We start from the raw sequence: 17,230 nt of genomic DNA, 5'->3' as shown, positions 1-17,230 counted from the left end.
GAGAGTGTGCCTCTGTCTGTCTAGGTTTATACCTGTCTTGGATCAAGATCAAGGCTTTCAGTTACTTCCTGGACTCTGTTGTCAGAAGTGTATCTGTATTTGGTGAAAGTTTAGATGTTGGTGAGAGGTTCAGTGATCTCAACAGTGATGTTCATGTCTCAGGGTCATCAGCGTTTGAGAACCAGAGATGTCTGGGAAGATCTTATGGTGTTGTGGGGTCACTGGACAGAAGTGTTTGGTGATGTTGCTACCTTTGCAAGAGATCTAAGGTCCAGGCCCTCATGTACAAAGACTTGCGTAGACTTTCTATAAAAGGTTGGCATATGCCAAAACCCTGAATCTGGCATAAGCACAAATATATTCAGATATATGAAAGTGTGTGTAGCTGTGAATCCATGTACGTTCCATTTGTACATCCCACTGAACGTGGATTTGAGCATGGAACCAAACTCCTCCCTAGTCACGCCCCATTTAAATATGCAATTTTATTTAAATAGGCCCTTTGAGCAGGGATTCCTCACGACATCACATCAGACAACACAGGAAAGAAATTATACTACAGATGACTGGAAATGATGTGGAGACACACAGAGACAGTTTATTCTGTAAACTGATAAATGGATTAATCATGAAACTGGAAAAATGTTTGTGGGAGCTACGGAGCGTGTGTGTGAGGCCAACATGCAGAACAGCGCGCACACACTGACGTTAAATAGGTGAGGCGCGCCTCCGCTGACAGTGTGACATCACAATTTACACACGTTTATTGACAAATACTGAACACAGGAAGCCTGTTAAGAAGCTCTGCAGCTCACCATCAAGCAAAATAAAAAATACATAATAATAATAAAAAACATATGTGAATGTGCACATTCCCAAATGTGTCCACGCTGGTTTTCGTACAGAACAATTACACACATAAACTATTTTAACACAAGCAGCCCCACATGGCTCGCCGTGCCAGGCACCTGATGCACATCACATATCATATGATTTGAATATTGATGGAATGAAAATGTTTCCTATTAACCGAAACAAATTCATCATGTGATGGCGCCTTTATGGCAACATGTGTGCAGTTAACAGCTCCTATTACTTTCGGGAAACTGGCTCTCGCTGCAAAATGTGCTATAATGTTGGAATGTACCTACATGAGATTCCGATGATTGCATTCCACACACCTGGTGGCTCGGCGCAAGCTTGACTGGCACACTCCTGACTGATCAACCAGCTCACGCTGGAATGCCTCTGATGCCAGGAAGCCCAGTGTGTCAGCACATGTGTGGGCACAGACGACCCCTGGGTCCACATCATATTGCACTCTGGGCCGGCCACAGTTCTGTGAGCATCTCCAGTCCCACACTGGGTCAGTGTAGGACCATATGTACACTGGCAGTCTGAATTTAACATGGGTGATTTTTGTTAAATTTACTGTGTAGATACATTCTGCAGATTTTTGTAGTGCCCCTGAGCAGGTCACTGAACCTGAAGACCCTCTGTCAGTGACCCACAGCAGCAAACTGTGACAAATGTCACTGTGGAAAAGTTCAACAAAGCAAACTGAGCCAATCTTAGGTCAACAAATACCACCATCTGTACTGCAAAACACGTGGACGTGCAGACGGAATTTAGCCTTCACACAGAAACAATATTTGTAAAGATGTCAGCATCATGCCAAAGTTAATAAAACACCAGAAAACATGGCATCATGAATCTTTACAGCCACCTTTTAAGACAGACAACACTCAGAACTCCATGAAAAAATTTAAATAATCATATTTTTGGGGAATTAAACACGTTGTTGCCCTGTAACAAAACATGCACTTCAGTTAACACCAACTTTATTCAGAAAGGGATTTGGGTGGATTCGATAAAGTCAGGACTTGACTTGAGCTGATCTTGGAGCTAAACCAAATAACTGTCTAAAACCTTCAACGGTACCAGCAGTTTTTGAATAGCGTCAGTGCGCACGTGCAAACACACACAGTACCATTCTCAATAACCACTTCCTGCCCTGGGGGGTGTAAAACGCTAATGCTGCGTTTACACATAGGCATGATGCGTTACGAATATTATTTTCCATCATTCGTGGCATTCGTAACGTGACTTAACGCATCAGAATAGGCTTCTTAACAGCTCGTGTCTGTTCATGACAGTCGTGATTTTTGGCAGCCAAAAAACGCTTCACGAATATCACAAATCACCCTCGATTCCTGGAGTTGACAACTGAGTGTGTCGATTCCAGGTGATTCGTAATAGAGCCTGACAGCATTTGAGGTGTATTCATGATGGTTCTTGGGGCCCATACTGTCAGGCGTCATTACAAATCAACACGAAAGCTGTAAAGAACAGACACAAATTGTCATGCGCTTTCATGTGACGATTCGCCATGGCATTAAATAGCACGGGACAATATTCAGAACTGCGCACAATGATTCGTGCCATTAATCGTAACGCGTGGTAACAGGTCATAACAGTTCAAGATGGCGCGTGACGCCTCTGCCCCGAATCATCAAATTCAATCAAAATTTGTGGTACTTCCCTTATAGAAAAGAAATAGAAAAAATTTACAAGAAGTTCCATCGGTTCCAGTAATAAACTTTATATTTGACATGTGTTGTACTTATAAGTCTCAGCTTGATATTACACATATCTACTAAAGATTCTGTATGTGGAATTACTGTCATATATTGTTCTTTTAAGTTCCCAATTTATATAAGTGACATATTGTACAAATTTACTAAGGATCTTATACCTGGTTTGGCTGTCACTTACATTACTTACAAGTTCCAGATAGAACAGATATAAACTTTATAAAATTTATGTATATCGTTTCCATGTGGGTTGTCACAAATGTAGATTTGTGGCATTCGTGACTTGTTGTTATGTGTAAATGCAGCATAACTCGATTATTAACTAGCACGTTGACTCTCAACATGCCAGTTAATCTGGTTTTGTCGATGATACTGTATTTAAATACAACCACAGCTGTTACCTGTGCAGGGAGTAGAGCTGCAACGATCAGTCACTTAACTACTAAAATAATCACCAACTATTTTCATAATCAATGAATTGTTTTGAGTGTTTTAATATTGTTAAATTATTGTTGTTTTCTCAACTAGTGTCCTTTCATTCAAGTCTTTACAGTTTTTAATTAAACACAGCTGCGTGTGTTCAACATGTAAATTTGAAAACTAAACTTGTCTTGCTCACAATCAGATCATTATTGAGGCGGTCATAATGTGCAAAACACATTTTTACCTACGGTACCTTTTTACATTTTGATGTGTTTGGTTCAACATTAATGAATTCTCCGAGTGTTTTTATTGACATTGGTTGAAGAATTTTTGAGAAGTTTATTATAATTTAGATGAATAAATTGTGTGTTAAACATGTCTGACACACAAATCCAATCTTTTCATCACATTTTGCTGAAATCAGTTCAGTAAACCTGCTAACCAACCAGCACAGACACAAACAAGAACAACGAAAAATAAATAAATAAATAAAACATTTTAAATACCTTGGTCAGGACTAGACCATGACTATAAGGTTAGTACACATTTAATTGATTCATTTTTACCTCTGGTAACAGGGTTGGGCAGAGGTTATGCTTTCACCCTGTTTGTTTGTGAACAGTCTGTAACCCACAATTTTTCATGTATTGTTATGCACTTTTTACAGAGGATTAAAATCATGATAGGCAAGAAATGATTCAAATTTCAAGGTCAAAGGTCAAACCAATGAAAAATCTTGGAAAATCCCCATTCATTACCATTCAATGGATATTCAACAATTCATAACTCTGTCAAAAAAGATCAAATTTCTTTCATATTTGGGAGTATCATGCAGGATGGTGTCCTTTATGTACTGACAAAGTTTGATCTGGATTTGATCCAGATTGTGGATTTTGTGGCCATTTAAATTCAGCATTGAAAAACCTATTTAATGTATACTGTACATTATATCTTACTCAAACGTGCCCCAATCACCCTCATATTTGAAAGTGGGGTGCAGACTGGCACTCACTATCATCTGGCAAAGTTTGAATCGAATGTGTTCCGGATTATGGATTTTGTGGACATATGAATTTAATATTGAAAAGTCCATTTGGTGTATATTTTGTATTATATCTCAATCAAAAGTGCCTCAATCGTTCTCATATTTCTGTTATGGATTTACCTACATCACCAAAATTGGATGGAGGTTCCAATTTTATGCCTGTTTGTCTTTCAGTAATCAGTCAGAAACCAAGTGTTAAGAAGTAATAAATTGTACACAGCAGAGATAACCAATGTTCTGTGAAAATTATCTGCAAAACAATCCAGAAACTAAAAAGTTGAGAAAAGAAAACCTGACAACCACAACAACAACAACAAAAAACTTTGATTCAAGTGTATGCTCTAAATACATCCTCCTGACATTTGATCACATCTATTTTAGCTTATGAAGAGCTACTTCTAACAGGACTTTGACCTTGAAAATGTTATCCAAGGTAAAAATTTGCGGAATTGGGAGAATAGTGTTGGTGGAGGCTTGCGCTCTATGCGCACGGTGCTCTAGTCTATTTTTACCTGAGGCCAAAATATGGCCATCGGGTACTGTGAAGGCCTTGTGTCCATCTGTCTGTGCTCAGCGTAAGTCCAGTCCTATTACTGCCACGATCTTAAAATTCACAGGGAACATTCTTGGGACACAGACCTTGGCCATGATGGCTAACCTTGACCTATTTTAAGAGGTTAAAAGGTTACATTCTGTTTCCTATTTTTATGCTCATACGGCCGAGGACATTGTAGTATTATGTTGTTTATTTTTTGGCAGATGCAAATGTTTAGGCACCCCTGATGATTTTCATGATTTTCCTTTATAAATCATTGGTTGTCTGGATCAGAAATTTAAGTTCAATATATCATATAGCAAACCAAACCAATTTTGTGTTCCAATAATTAGTGCTAAATGTATTCAAATCAATAACATAACATGGATGCCCAAATTTATGCAACTGCCTAATTTTGTTTCAATTATTATTGCACACTTTCTGTAAATCCTACATTTCATTTCACTTCTCAAATATCAATGTGTTTGTCTGATATATGATATATTTAAGTGAAATGTCTGATCAAAACAACCAATGATTTATAAAGGAAAATTATGGAAATCATCAGGGGTGCCCAAACCTTTACATACAGCTGTATGTGGTTGGTCTTCATTTTTAATCCGGTGTCTGTGGAAACACTGCTGCTAATTTAGGCCTGAAAATGATTTTAAGATGAACAAGTGCTCATTAACCTTTAGCACAGTTTACGTCAGCCTCATCCCAACCGTTGTTTGGTGGCAGCTTGGTGGTAGTTCTCTGTTCACCTGCAGTGCTCACCAAAACACATCCAAAGGCTCGGTGATGAACCTCACTTTTGCACCTGATTCTGTATGAGTGTGCTGCCTGGATCATTACAGAAGCTGAAGCAGAACCTGTAAAGCGTCCTACCATGGAGTGGCCCACGAGGAAGACGGGCAGGTTGGGGTGGAGGGACTTCATCAGGTCGATGTGCTGCAGAGAGTCTCTGATGTAGATCTGGAAGTCCTTAATGTTCATCCTTTCACCTTCACTCTGTCCATGGCCAACTGAGAGAGGACGAGACAGACTGTAACAAAGACTGCACACAGTGGGTCCTATTAATGACCAGGCTGAAGGAAGACTGAGGGAAGCCACCAAGACACCCATCTCTGTTCTGAAAGAATTACTGGTTTCTGTGGATGTGAGTGGAGAAAGTGGTGCAACATTTGTCTGTTGTGTCCCCGTTCACTCCTTCATGATGGAGTGAAGTAAAAACAAAGCCATTCAAATCTAGGCTCGGGTTTTCCAGGTGGCTTCTGGCAAACTGCAGCTGAAATTTTATATGTTCCTTTAAGGAAAATCCTCCTGTACTATGTGTTATTATTATTGGGCTGCAAACATTCGTTGTGTCTCCCACTGGTTAGATGAGACGACTGTGCTCTCTGGATGACTGGATATGGAACAGGAGGATCATCTTCCTTACTCGATAGGGGCTATTATAATGTCTCCCATTTGATTAAAAAAATCATACTACAACTATAATCTGATTATACATAGTACCATTCAGATCTGGAAACAGACAGCAAAATATATACAACTTAGAGCCGTATCCTTTACACTGACAATATCAGCAAATCCATCATTTATCCCTTCAACTATGGACGGAGCCTTTGATCAGTGGAAAGAGTTTGGACTGTGTTGTGTTGGGAATTTGTATATTCGGGATGTGTTTGCATCCTTCCAGCAGCTTCAGGAGAAATATGGATTGTCAAAGTCTGATTTCTTTAGATATCTGCAGATCAGACATTTCGTAAAGACTCATCTGGACAATTCTGAGACTGCATTACCTGATAAATTGGACCAGTGTCCCAATAGTGCAGCAGATAACTGAAACAATCCTTCACTTGGTGATACAAACATCACATTTGGCATGAATGTTCTTCATAAAAAAGTGCGGGCCAGGTAGGGGTCAATGAAGAATTACACAGGGGTCAAAATTTAAAAATGTTCCAATCATATTGAAAGCTATACCACATTATGTGTCTGATCACAAAGATTCCATAAAGGTATAGTTTGAACTATCTATGACTGAATGTTATAGAGTTATGGGGTAAAAATAGCAAGAATGGTGACAAAGGTCAATTTCAGTTTGTACAGGAGTCAAAAGTTAAAATTGCTCCAATTTTGGTAAAAAGTGGTGCAAATTATTGGTTGAGCCAATAGGACTAATAAATGGAATAGTTTTGACTGTGATGAATGCTTGGTTTGCAAAGTACATGTCAAACAATGTCCACTAGATTCTATGGCATGTGACATATGTTACCCTGTAATGTGACAACTGAGCATGACACATGGTGCAAAATATTCCTTTTTAAAACCCTATTAACTCAACCAATAATTTGCATCACATTTTACAAAGATTGGGGCAACTTTTTCCCCCCTTCAAACATTTTGTAGGTGATGTCATCGCGTTGTGTTTTGGCTGGTATGATGCCGGGAGGGCACACGGAGAACTGCAGCACTCAGGCGGTAACCAGCGGCTGAGGATCGCAGGGAAGTCTGGAAAATCAGGTGCAAAGTGCGTCTGTCATTTCCTGGCAGGGTCGCGGGTGGCTGAGGTCACCAGCCAGTCACAGCTGTTCTCGTCATCCTCCCTCCCTTCATTCCATCCTCGTCTTTCTTACCCTTTTATTTTCCCTCTCATTCTCATTCTGCACTCTCCGTGTGCCTCCTTTGAGCTCGACCGTTTTGGGACCTCACACTGTTAGTCCGTGTCACCCACAGGAGCCAGCGTAGGTGTGCACTCATGACACACGCTGCCTTGCGTTACGCTGCGCCCGCGGAGCCCCTGTCTCCAGCTCACTGTTTCCTCCATAGAGCCAGTGCAGCAAGCTCACCTCCAAAAGTGCCTGAGCCTGCCCGCGGGAACTAAATCTGACTCCTGCTCCTCTCTGCGTGAGGACAGACCCGCAACCCTGTTGTTTTCCTCATAAGAATTAATTTTGGAGACTTTACACACAAGATTACGCATCTGTCCACGTAGCCAGGTATCCCGCAGGTGGTTAACCAAGTGGCCTGGAGTTCCTCGTCTCTTAAGCGTGGGCGCACTTTCACCTGTTCCTCTCCCTGTCGTGGAGGCGCAGCACTTAAAAGCACTGACCTCTCCCCTTTGACCCCCCCCACCAACACCGCACCTGCTGGACTCTCCACCACGCTCTGGACAGATGTCTGAGGTTGAGATTGAGAGGTTGAGATTAATAAATGCAGATTTCTTCAGTAAGTAATATACATTATTTATATTAGTTACTGAAGAAATTTGCACATTATCACTTACATGTATGTTTACAAGTTTAAATACTTGAATACTTTGTTCTGTGTTTACAAAGTTCAGTGTAATGTTCAGTCTACTGTGGCTGCACAAATCAGTATTTTTTAAAATAACGGTCATGCTATTTATTTATTTTAAATTTTATATTTATTTCTTGTCATGTTTGGTGCCATTGTTAATGCAAAATTATTTATTTGCAGCTGTTTTCAAAACATTAATAAATTATCATTAAAATAATAACTCAATATTCATTTAATATTGAGTATTGACAAGTTATTTTGGAAATAAAGAGAACCGCACTGACATATTCTGAATTATTGTTCATTTCTGGGGGGGGCACAAAGCATTTGTGCTTAGGGCACCCAAATGGCCCTGTTACAGCCTTATCCCAATACGGACAAATTTTTTTTTCCTTCAAATTCTACACACAATACCCCATAATGACAATGTGAAAAAGATTTTTTTTTTTTGAGATTTTTGCAAATTTATTATAAATAAAAAAAAGATTTCATTTTACTTGGAATAAGGCTGTAACATAACAAAATGTGGAAAAAATGAAGTGCTGTGAATACTTTCTGGGTGCACTGTATATAAACAAATCCAATGAAATGTCTCAGGTTCACACTGTCTACAACGAAACAGAAGTCAAAATAAATGTTAGAATCACTGCATGGATTTGTTTTGCTTTTTGTTCATTTTCTATACTGTCCCAACTTTTTCTGATTTGGGGTTCTTTTTAAATAAATCAATATCAGATGTGTGCAAAGAGTGTACTGTATACATGGCGTGTGTGTGTGTGTGTGTGTGTGTGTGTGTGTGCGTTATATCCTCAAGTGTTCTGCAGCAGCTAAAAGGTGAGAGGGGTTGCTATGGTGACCGCTGAACCCATAAAAGCAGTAAGCTCCTAAACATTTGCCGCTCACACCGCGCGACTCTCCGCCTCCTCGCTCTCCTCCTCTGTAATTTAAAATGTGTGTATTAATAAATGCACATGTATGTGCGTCCCTTAATGAGTTTCCTCACCGTCAACCTTAAAGCCATCTTCACGGTGTGGAAATCGATATCCGATCAGCCCTGAGGTATTGATTGCTGCAAACTCCAGTTGGACGCACGCATCAGTCAGATACACCTCATTCTGCTGAGTGCACATCTGTTTATTCAGAAACGCACAACACAGCACCACAACTGTGTAAGTGACTGGCTGTACATTTTTGGAAAGTGTATACGATAGCCAATCAGAAAATGGATTATTCCATTTTCCAAGAAGCCAACACAGCGGCCACCTTGATTGTGTAAAAATGGCTGCCTAAATTTGTATTTTTTTTTTCAATTTCTCAGCTTCTAGATGGCTTAGGATCTAAATTCCAGTGGCTAAATACACATTTTAGGGCCAAGGAACCCAATGGTGCCATTTACAAAAATGTACATGTAAGTGAACAGGACTTAGCCGAGGACAGCGAAGTGTGGAGTGAGCTGCTTGGTGTACTGCCACTGCAACCTGGATCCGGATAAGCAGCAGAAAATAAATGCCTGAAGATTAGATCAGATAGAAATTTATTGATACCATGGAAAGACTCCCTCAGGGAAATTGAGGTTCCAGCAGCATTGTATAGCAGCAGACAGAGTATCAAAAGTGAAAGTAAAAACGAAAAACAGGTTGCAAATATAAATACACAATATAAATACCAGACAAACTGATCAATATGGGTTTACTGGCTACTACTGTTCCTCTCATTCCCATCCTCTGTCTTCCCGTTACTTCTCCTCCCCCTGAGTGAGGAGTTGTACAGTCTGATGGCCTGAGGAACAAAGGAGTTTTCAGTCTGTTGGTCCTGCACTTGGGAATATAGTTCCACAGAAATAAATAGAATTGAAAATACATTATCCCATTCTCACGGAAACCACTGTGGTGGCCATCTTGGATTTGTATGGCAGCTTCTAAATGAGCTCGGATTTTGATTCCATCAGCGATGGTTCATATATGTTGGCAAAGTCACTTGAAAAGCTGAGATGGCTACCCATAAATGTGACATTGCAGACATATAACACGGTGGCTTAGTGGTTAGCACTGTTGCCTCACAGCAAGAAGGTCATGGGATTGATTCCCACCTGTGGCCTTTCTGTGTGGAGTTTGCCTGTTCTCCCTGTGTTTGTGTGGGTTTCCTCCCACATTTAAAGACATGCAGGTTAGGTGAAATGGAAACTTTACAATTGTCCACGTCTCCCTTGTAAAGGAAAACCTGATCTCAATGGGACTAACCTGGTTAAATCAAGGTAAAATTTAGTATACATTAGCCATAGTCAATGTAATCAAGATTCTAGCTCTTCTAGAAGCTGAGAAGCTCTAGAAGCTCCCATTTCAGGCTGTAATTTTTACAAATCCAAGATGGCTACCATGGTCGTTTCCATGAGAATTGAATCACATATTTTCAATTCAATTTATCTCTAAAGTGCCACATTTCATTCATTCATTCATTTTCTGTGGCTTATCCAGGTCCAGGCCACGGTGGCAGAAGACCAAGCAGCTCAGTCCACAGTTCCCTATGCTCAGCCAAGTCGTGTAACTCTTTCTGAGGGATCTTGAGATGTTCCTAAGCCTGAGAACACCTCAATCTGGGAAATATAATTCCTCCAGCATGTCTTGGGTCTTCCCCGGGTCTCCTCCCAGTTTGACGTGCCTGGAAAACCTCCCTAGGGAGACGACCAGGGGGCATCCTCACCAGATGCCCAAACCACCTCAGCTAGCTCCTTTCACAGTGGGTAGAAGCAGCAGCTCTACTCAGAGTCCCTCCTGGATCGTCAAGCCTCTCACCCTGTGCCAGAGTGTAATCCCAGATACCTGACGGAGGAATCTCACTTCCGTTCCATTTTGGTCATTACCAAACGTCATGATCACAGGTAAGGATAGGAGCATATATCGTCTGGTAAATTAAGATTGTTGCCCTCTGACTCAGTTCCTTCTTCACCACGACAGTCCAGTCCAGCAGCTGTTAAATCATCGGACACCACCCCAATCCGTCTACTGATCTCGCGCTCCAACTTACCCCCACTCATGAACAAGACCCAGAGATACTTAAACTCCTTGACTTTGGGCAGTAACTCTCCCCTGACCCAGAGGAAACAGTCCACGGTCTCAGATCTGGAGGTGCTGATTCTCATCCCAGTCACTTCACACTCTGCCTCAAACCTGCTCAGTGCGCATCGGAGGTCACCGCCTGTTGAAGCCAACAGAACCACATCATCTGCAAAAAAGCAGAGATGCGACTCTGAGGTCACCAATCTGGACACTTTCCGGTCCCTGACTGTACCTTCAACAAAATCTCATACATGAAGTTCACTACAGGATTGGTGACCAGGGGCAGCTCTGGCGGAGTCCACCAGCCACCACCAACAGGTGCTTTTGGACCTGTGGTCCAAAGGACCAAGAAGTGGACCTGATGTCCATGTAATTACCTTGAAAGATGATGATCTGGATGACAAAGTCAAAATGTTTGCTTTCAGCACTAATATGCTATAAGAACATAACCTCCTCTCAGACCTGATCTGGATGACGTTTCCTCTCGCACTGGAACCGCGTGGACATGGTGGACTTTATGGAAAGTTTTTCTTGACAGAGTTTTCTCGACACATCACCACCTACCTTTACATGACGGCGCTGAGGCCGACGAATCCAGAACTGAACCTACAGACCTATAATTAAGTTTGTCAGACAGGCAGAGTTCACTGACAAATCGATGCATCTGTGAGCCGCTGGTGAGCGGGACGGCTGTCGGTGTGACTCACCGTGGTCATGAGCAAAGACCAGCAAGGACAACTGCTTCAGCCGCCGTGCGAGCTCATCGTACGGGCCGCAGTGCTCGCCGGCCCCATGGACAATCAACACCAGGGCCCTGAGAGGAGGATCAGGAGGACGGAGGGAAGACAAGACGACAGAAGAGGACAACAGGAGAGCCGAGAGGAAAAAAGAGGAGAAGGGGAAAAGGAAAAGAGGGAATAAGGTAGGTAAAAGAGGAGAGGATGAGAGGGAGGAGAGTGGAGGAGGATGAGGAAAAGAGTGAAGAGGAGGAGAATGTTTTTGAATGAGGGGAGTGAAGGAGGAGGAGGATAAGGAGGGTAAAAGAACAGAGGATGACAGGCAACAGGAAACGAGGGGAGAGGAAGAAGAGGAATGAATGAATAAAAAGACAGATGAGCAAAGGGAGGAGGATGAAGGAAGAGAGGATACGGTGCAAAACAGCAAAGATGGAAAGAGGAGGTCAGAGGAAGAGTGTGAAATCGGGGAGGAAATCAAATAAAGGGGGAGGAGGAAGAGAAAAGGGGGAGAGAATAATCGGAAAAGGAGGAGAGGAAACAAAACATCATTTTAAGTTTTCACAAACAAATTAAAAGCCCCCCCCGTGCGGGTCGATGTGGGCAGACAGACGTCAGGACTTTGTTTTTTCTCCTCTATCAGAGTGCAGCATCTCCTGCTTCATCAAACCATTCCTGCACGTACGTTTCTCTCCACAAGGGACGTGGCTGTGGGACGGGACCTGAGAGAGGAGGAGAGTGAAGGCTGGAAGACGGAGGAACTGACGGCGCGTGGAGCAGAAATGCTCACGCACAGTCAAACCACAAACAAGCTTTTGTTCGTGGTTCTTTATGTTAAATTCAAACATTTCTGTGCTTTATTATTGTCTCTGGATGCACGATGAAGGGGGGGGGGCACTTGATGATGATGAGCAAAGAGATGCAGAAAGACGACAGCGTTCATCCATCTGTTGATCTTGCCGTATGATCACGCCCCTCCTCGCCCAAATCCAACAAAGCACGTCAGAAGGACGACTATTCAAAGTCCGTTCAGTAATTGTTTGAAAAGAATCTATGTTTGATCATTGTTTTGTTTTTCAGCAGAATGACAGTGCAGCCTCATATGAAAGTCTTTTATCCAACTTTTATTTCATCCCTGAAGGCAGCACTGTGGTATACGGTTACTGCTGCAAACAACGTGCACGTGCCGACTGTGCACTTACTGCAGCGTTGAAATGTGAAAGGCAAAAACAGTCTGATCACACTTCATCCACATCTTTTTATATGTTCCAACACCAGAGGGCGCCAATCCAACTGAACATTTGGAAATATTTGCTTCAAAACCATCTGAAGCCTCATTTGGCAAAACAAAGCAGCAGTTTTGTCAGTTACAATGTTTCTAAACGTGTTGTAAAGGTTTCGAAACATTCCGGTGTTGCCAACCGAACAGTCCCCCCTAAAAACCTTCACTGCGCATGACTCATTATCCACGGTTCAGCAATTATCACCTCGTTTCTGCTTCAAACTGCACTCCAGTCATCATCTATGTCAGCGACAGATATCTGAAGCTTTTGTGCAACAATCATTTCCACATAAATTCACCATTATTTCTTCATAAAAGATGGCAGAAGTGAGCAGAGCACCGCGGTTACACAAGCTGCTAGCTGATGCGTTCACTGCGGGTCGGTCATTTTAAAGCGTCACAGAGTTTTGCTGAGTTTCTTCTTAAAACAGCCTACATTTCTGCTTAAAACTGACTTTAGAATGATTTAAGAGGTTTTACTTTTATCATCTGCTGGTTAATAATCACATTAATCCATTTGATTGCTTTGGGTGAAGAGACTCCGTCTCAGACATGCTGCTGTGGTCCGAAAATAACGCATGCGCAGTGAAGGCAGGCAGACCGATTTTTAGGGGGGTACCATTCAGTCTGCCACACCGGCACACTATTTTGAGAGTTACCCATCACTAATGTGCAGCACAGATGAAAGGTTTTGGTAACATCCCCAGTCATACATTCTATCTTTATTTCCGGCTTTATTTTTTTGTTCTGTTTCTTCACAAAGTGGAAATCGTGTTTCTCCCTGCTGTTGCTAGCTTGTAATTTCGGTGGAGCACAAGGACGAGTGCAGGACGCGTCCATAATGTCGAGGAAACAGGCATCTGAGTTCAACCACAGCTGTTCATAATATCTGGTAATTTATGCAGCATCCACTAAACATCCACTAGGTGGCAGACACATCTGTGGGATATTACACAGGCCAAAGAAAGAAACTCTTTTGATCAATCTGGTGCATCAACGTTTACCAGGTGCAATAACGTCTGTCTACATTATATGTTCTACGAAACCCAGTGATTTACAAAATGATTGCGTTTATTACCTTCGCCAATGAAGTTGGAGGAGGTTATGTTTTCGCTCCTTTTTGTTTGTTTGTCTGTCTGTGAACAGCCTGGAGCCCACAATTTTCATGTTGGTTGGCTCTCACAGCGGTATTGTATCACTTCCTGTTCCGGAGCACAGCGGCGTTTTTCTGTATCTGTTAGCTGTTTAATCTGCGCAGTTAGATTGATCTAGTTACCTAGATAACGATTTGTTTCACAGTGTTATCTTCACGTACCTTAACTAAAGCACTCCCTCTGCTGAATCACCTCTAAATTATTTACATGTTATTCACTTTGCGTGTTTTTAGGAATCCGCTAGCTTAGCGCAGCTACTAGCTCTTAGCCGGTTTAGCATGGCGGCTTCTCCTGTCTCTCCCGCACTTTTCTGCTCTGGGAGTGAAATGTTTAGTTATTCCTCGGCCTCCTTTAGCAGTAACGGTACTTGTAATAAGTGTAGCTTATTCGTAGCTTTGGAGGCCAGGCTGGGCGAATTGGAGACTCGGCTCCGCACCGTGGAAATTTCTACAGCTAGCCAGGCCCCTGTAGTCGGTGCGGACCAAGGTAGCTTAGCCGCCGTTAGTTTCCCTCTGGCAGATCCCGAGCACCCGGGAAAGCAGGCCGACTGGGTGACTGTGAGGAGGAAGCGTAGCCCTAAACAGAAGCCCCGTGTACACAACCAACCCGTTCACATTTCTAACCGTTTTTCCCCACTCGGCGACACACCCGCCGAGGAACAAACTCTGGTTATTGGCGACTCTGTTTTGAGAAATGTGAAGTTAGCGACGCCAGCAACCATGGTCAATTGTCTTCCGGGGCCAGAGCAGGCGACATTGAAGGAAATTTGAAACTGCTGGCTAAGGCTAAGCGTAAATTTGGTAAGACTGTAATTCACGTCGGCAGTAATGACACCCGGTTACGCCAATCGAAGGTCACTAAAATTAACATTGAATCGGTGTGTAACTTTGCAAAAACAATGTCGGACTCTGTAGTTTTCTCTGGGCCCCTCCCCAATCGGACCGGGAGTGACATGTTTAGCCGCATGTTCTCCTTGAATTGCTGGCTGTCTGAGTGGTGTCCAAAAAATGAGATGGGCTTCATAGATAACTGGCAAAGCTTCTGGGGAAAACCTGGTCTTGTTAGGAGAGACGGCATCCATCCCACTTTGGATGGAGCAGCTCTCATTTCTAGAAATCTGGCCAATTTTCTTAAATCCTCCAAACCGTGACTATCCAGGGTTGGGACCAGGAAGCAGAGTTGTAGTCTTACACACCTCTCTGCAGCTTCTCTCCCCCTGCCATCCCCTCATTACCCCATCCCCGTAGAGACGGTGCCTGCTCCCAGACTACCAATAACCAGCAAAAATCTATTTAAGCATAAAAATTCAAAAAGAAAAAATAATATAGCACCTTCAACTGCACTACAGACTAAAACAGTTAAATGTGGTCTATTAAACATTAGGTCTCTCTCTTCTAAGTCCCTGTTAGTAAATGATATAATAATTGATCAACATATTGATTTATTCTGCCTTACAGAAACCTGGTTACAGCAGGATGAATATGTTAGTTTAAATGAGTCAATCAATCAATCAATCAATTTTTTTATATAGCGCCAAATCACAACGAACAGTTGCCCCAAGGTGCTTTATATTGTAAGGCAAGGCCATACAATAATTATGTAAAACCCCAACGGTCAAAACGACCCCCTGTGAGCAAGCACTTGGCTACAGTGGGAAGGAAAAACTCCCTTTTAACAGGAAGAAACCTCCAGCAGAACCAGGCTCAGGGAGGGGCCAACACCCCCGAGTCACACTAACTGCCAGAATGCTCGTAGCACGGGCCGAGGCGGAGGATTAGCAGCAATCTTCCATTCCAGCTTATTAATTAATCAAAAACCCAGACAGAGCTTTAATTCATTTGAAAGCTTGACTCTTAGTCTTGTCCATCCAAATTGGAAGTCCCAAAAACCAGTTTTATTTGTTGTTATCTATCGTCCTCCTGGTCGTTACTGTGAGTTTCTCTGTGAATTTTCAGAACTTTTGTCTGACTTAGTGCTTAGCTCAGATAAGATAATTACAGTGGGCGATTTTAACATCCACACAGATGCTGAGAATGACAGCCTCAACACTGCATTTAATCTATTATTAGACTCAATTGGCTTTGCTCAAAATGTAAATGAGTCCACCCACCACTTTAATCATATCTTAGATCTTGTTCTGACTTATGGTATGGAAATAGAAGACTTAACAGTATTCCCTGAAAACTCCCTTCTGTCTGATCATTTCTTAATAACATTTACATTTACTCTGATGGACTACCCAGCAGTGGGGAATAAGTTTCATTACACTAGAAGTCTTTCAGAAAGCGCTGTAACTAGGTTTAAGGATATGTTTCCTTCTTTATGTTCCCTAATGCCATATACCAACACAGTGCAGAGTAGCTACCTAAACTCTGTAAGTGCGATAGAGTATCTCGTCAATAGTTTTACATCCTCATTGAAGACAACTTTGGATGCTGTAGCTCCTCTGAAAAAGAGAGCTTTAAATCAGAAGTGCCTGACTCCGTGGTATAACTCACAAACTCGCAGCTTAAAGCAGATAACCCGTAAGTTGGAGAGGAAATGCCGTCTCACTAATTTAGAAGATCTTCACTTAGCCTGGAAAAAGAGTCTGTTGCTCTATAAAAAAGCCCTCCGTAAAGCTAGGACATCTTACTACTCATCACTAATTGAAGAAAATAAGAACAACCCCAGGTTTCTTTTCAGCACTGTAGCCAGGCTGACAAAGAGTCAGAGCTCTATTGAGCCGAGTATTCCTTTAACTTTAACTAGTAATGACTTCATGACTTTCTTTGCTAATAAAATTTTAACTATTAGAGAAAAAATTACTCATAACCATCCCAAAGACGTATCGTTATCTTTGGCTGCTTTCAGTGATGCCGGAATTTGGTTAGACTCTTTCTCTCAGATTGTTCTGTCTGAGTTATTTTCATTAGTTACTTCATCCAAACCAACAACATGTCTATTAGACCCCATTCCTACCAGGCTGCTCAAGGAAGCCCTACCATTATTTAATGCTTCGATCTTAAATATGATCAATCTATCTTTATTAGTTGGCTATGTACCACAGGCTTTTAAGGTGGCAGTAATTAAACCATTACTTAAAAAGCCATCACTTGACC

At 42.0% G+C, this 17,230-nt stretch overlaps 1 protein-coding gene across 3 annotated transcripts in view; it reads right to left on the bottom strand.

The window, feature by feature from the left end:
* Positions 1 to 17,230, bottom strand: part of mgll (monoglyceride lipase) — a 106,812-nt gene that overhangs the window by 39,675 nt on the left and 49,907 nt on the right. For all 3 annotated transcript variants that reach the window (XM_034171760.1, XM_034171759.1, XM_034171758.1), the window contains 2 exons: positions 11,667 to 11,773; positions 5,486 to 5,622 (listed from right to left, as the gene is read on the bottom strand). In XM_034171760.1, the coding sequence (XP_034027651.1) occupies positions 5,486 to 5,622; positions 11,667 to 11,773 (244 nt within the window). The remainder of the gene's footprint in view (positions 1 to 5,485; positions 5,623 to 11,666; positions 11,774 to 17,230) is intronic.

Source organism: Thalassophryne amazonica, chromosome 6 (assembly GCF_902500255.1).
Source record: "Thalassophryne amazonica chromosome 6, fThaAma1.1, whole genome shotgun sequence".
NCBI lineage: Eukaryota > Metazoa > Chordata > Actinopteri > Batrachoidiformes > Batrachoididae > Thalassophryne > Thalassophryne amazonica.
The sequence above is the reverse complement of the archived record's forward strand: the minus strand, read 5'-3'. Positions and strand labels throughout refer to the sequence as shown.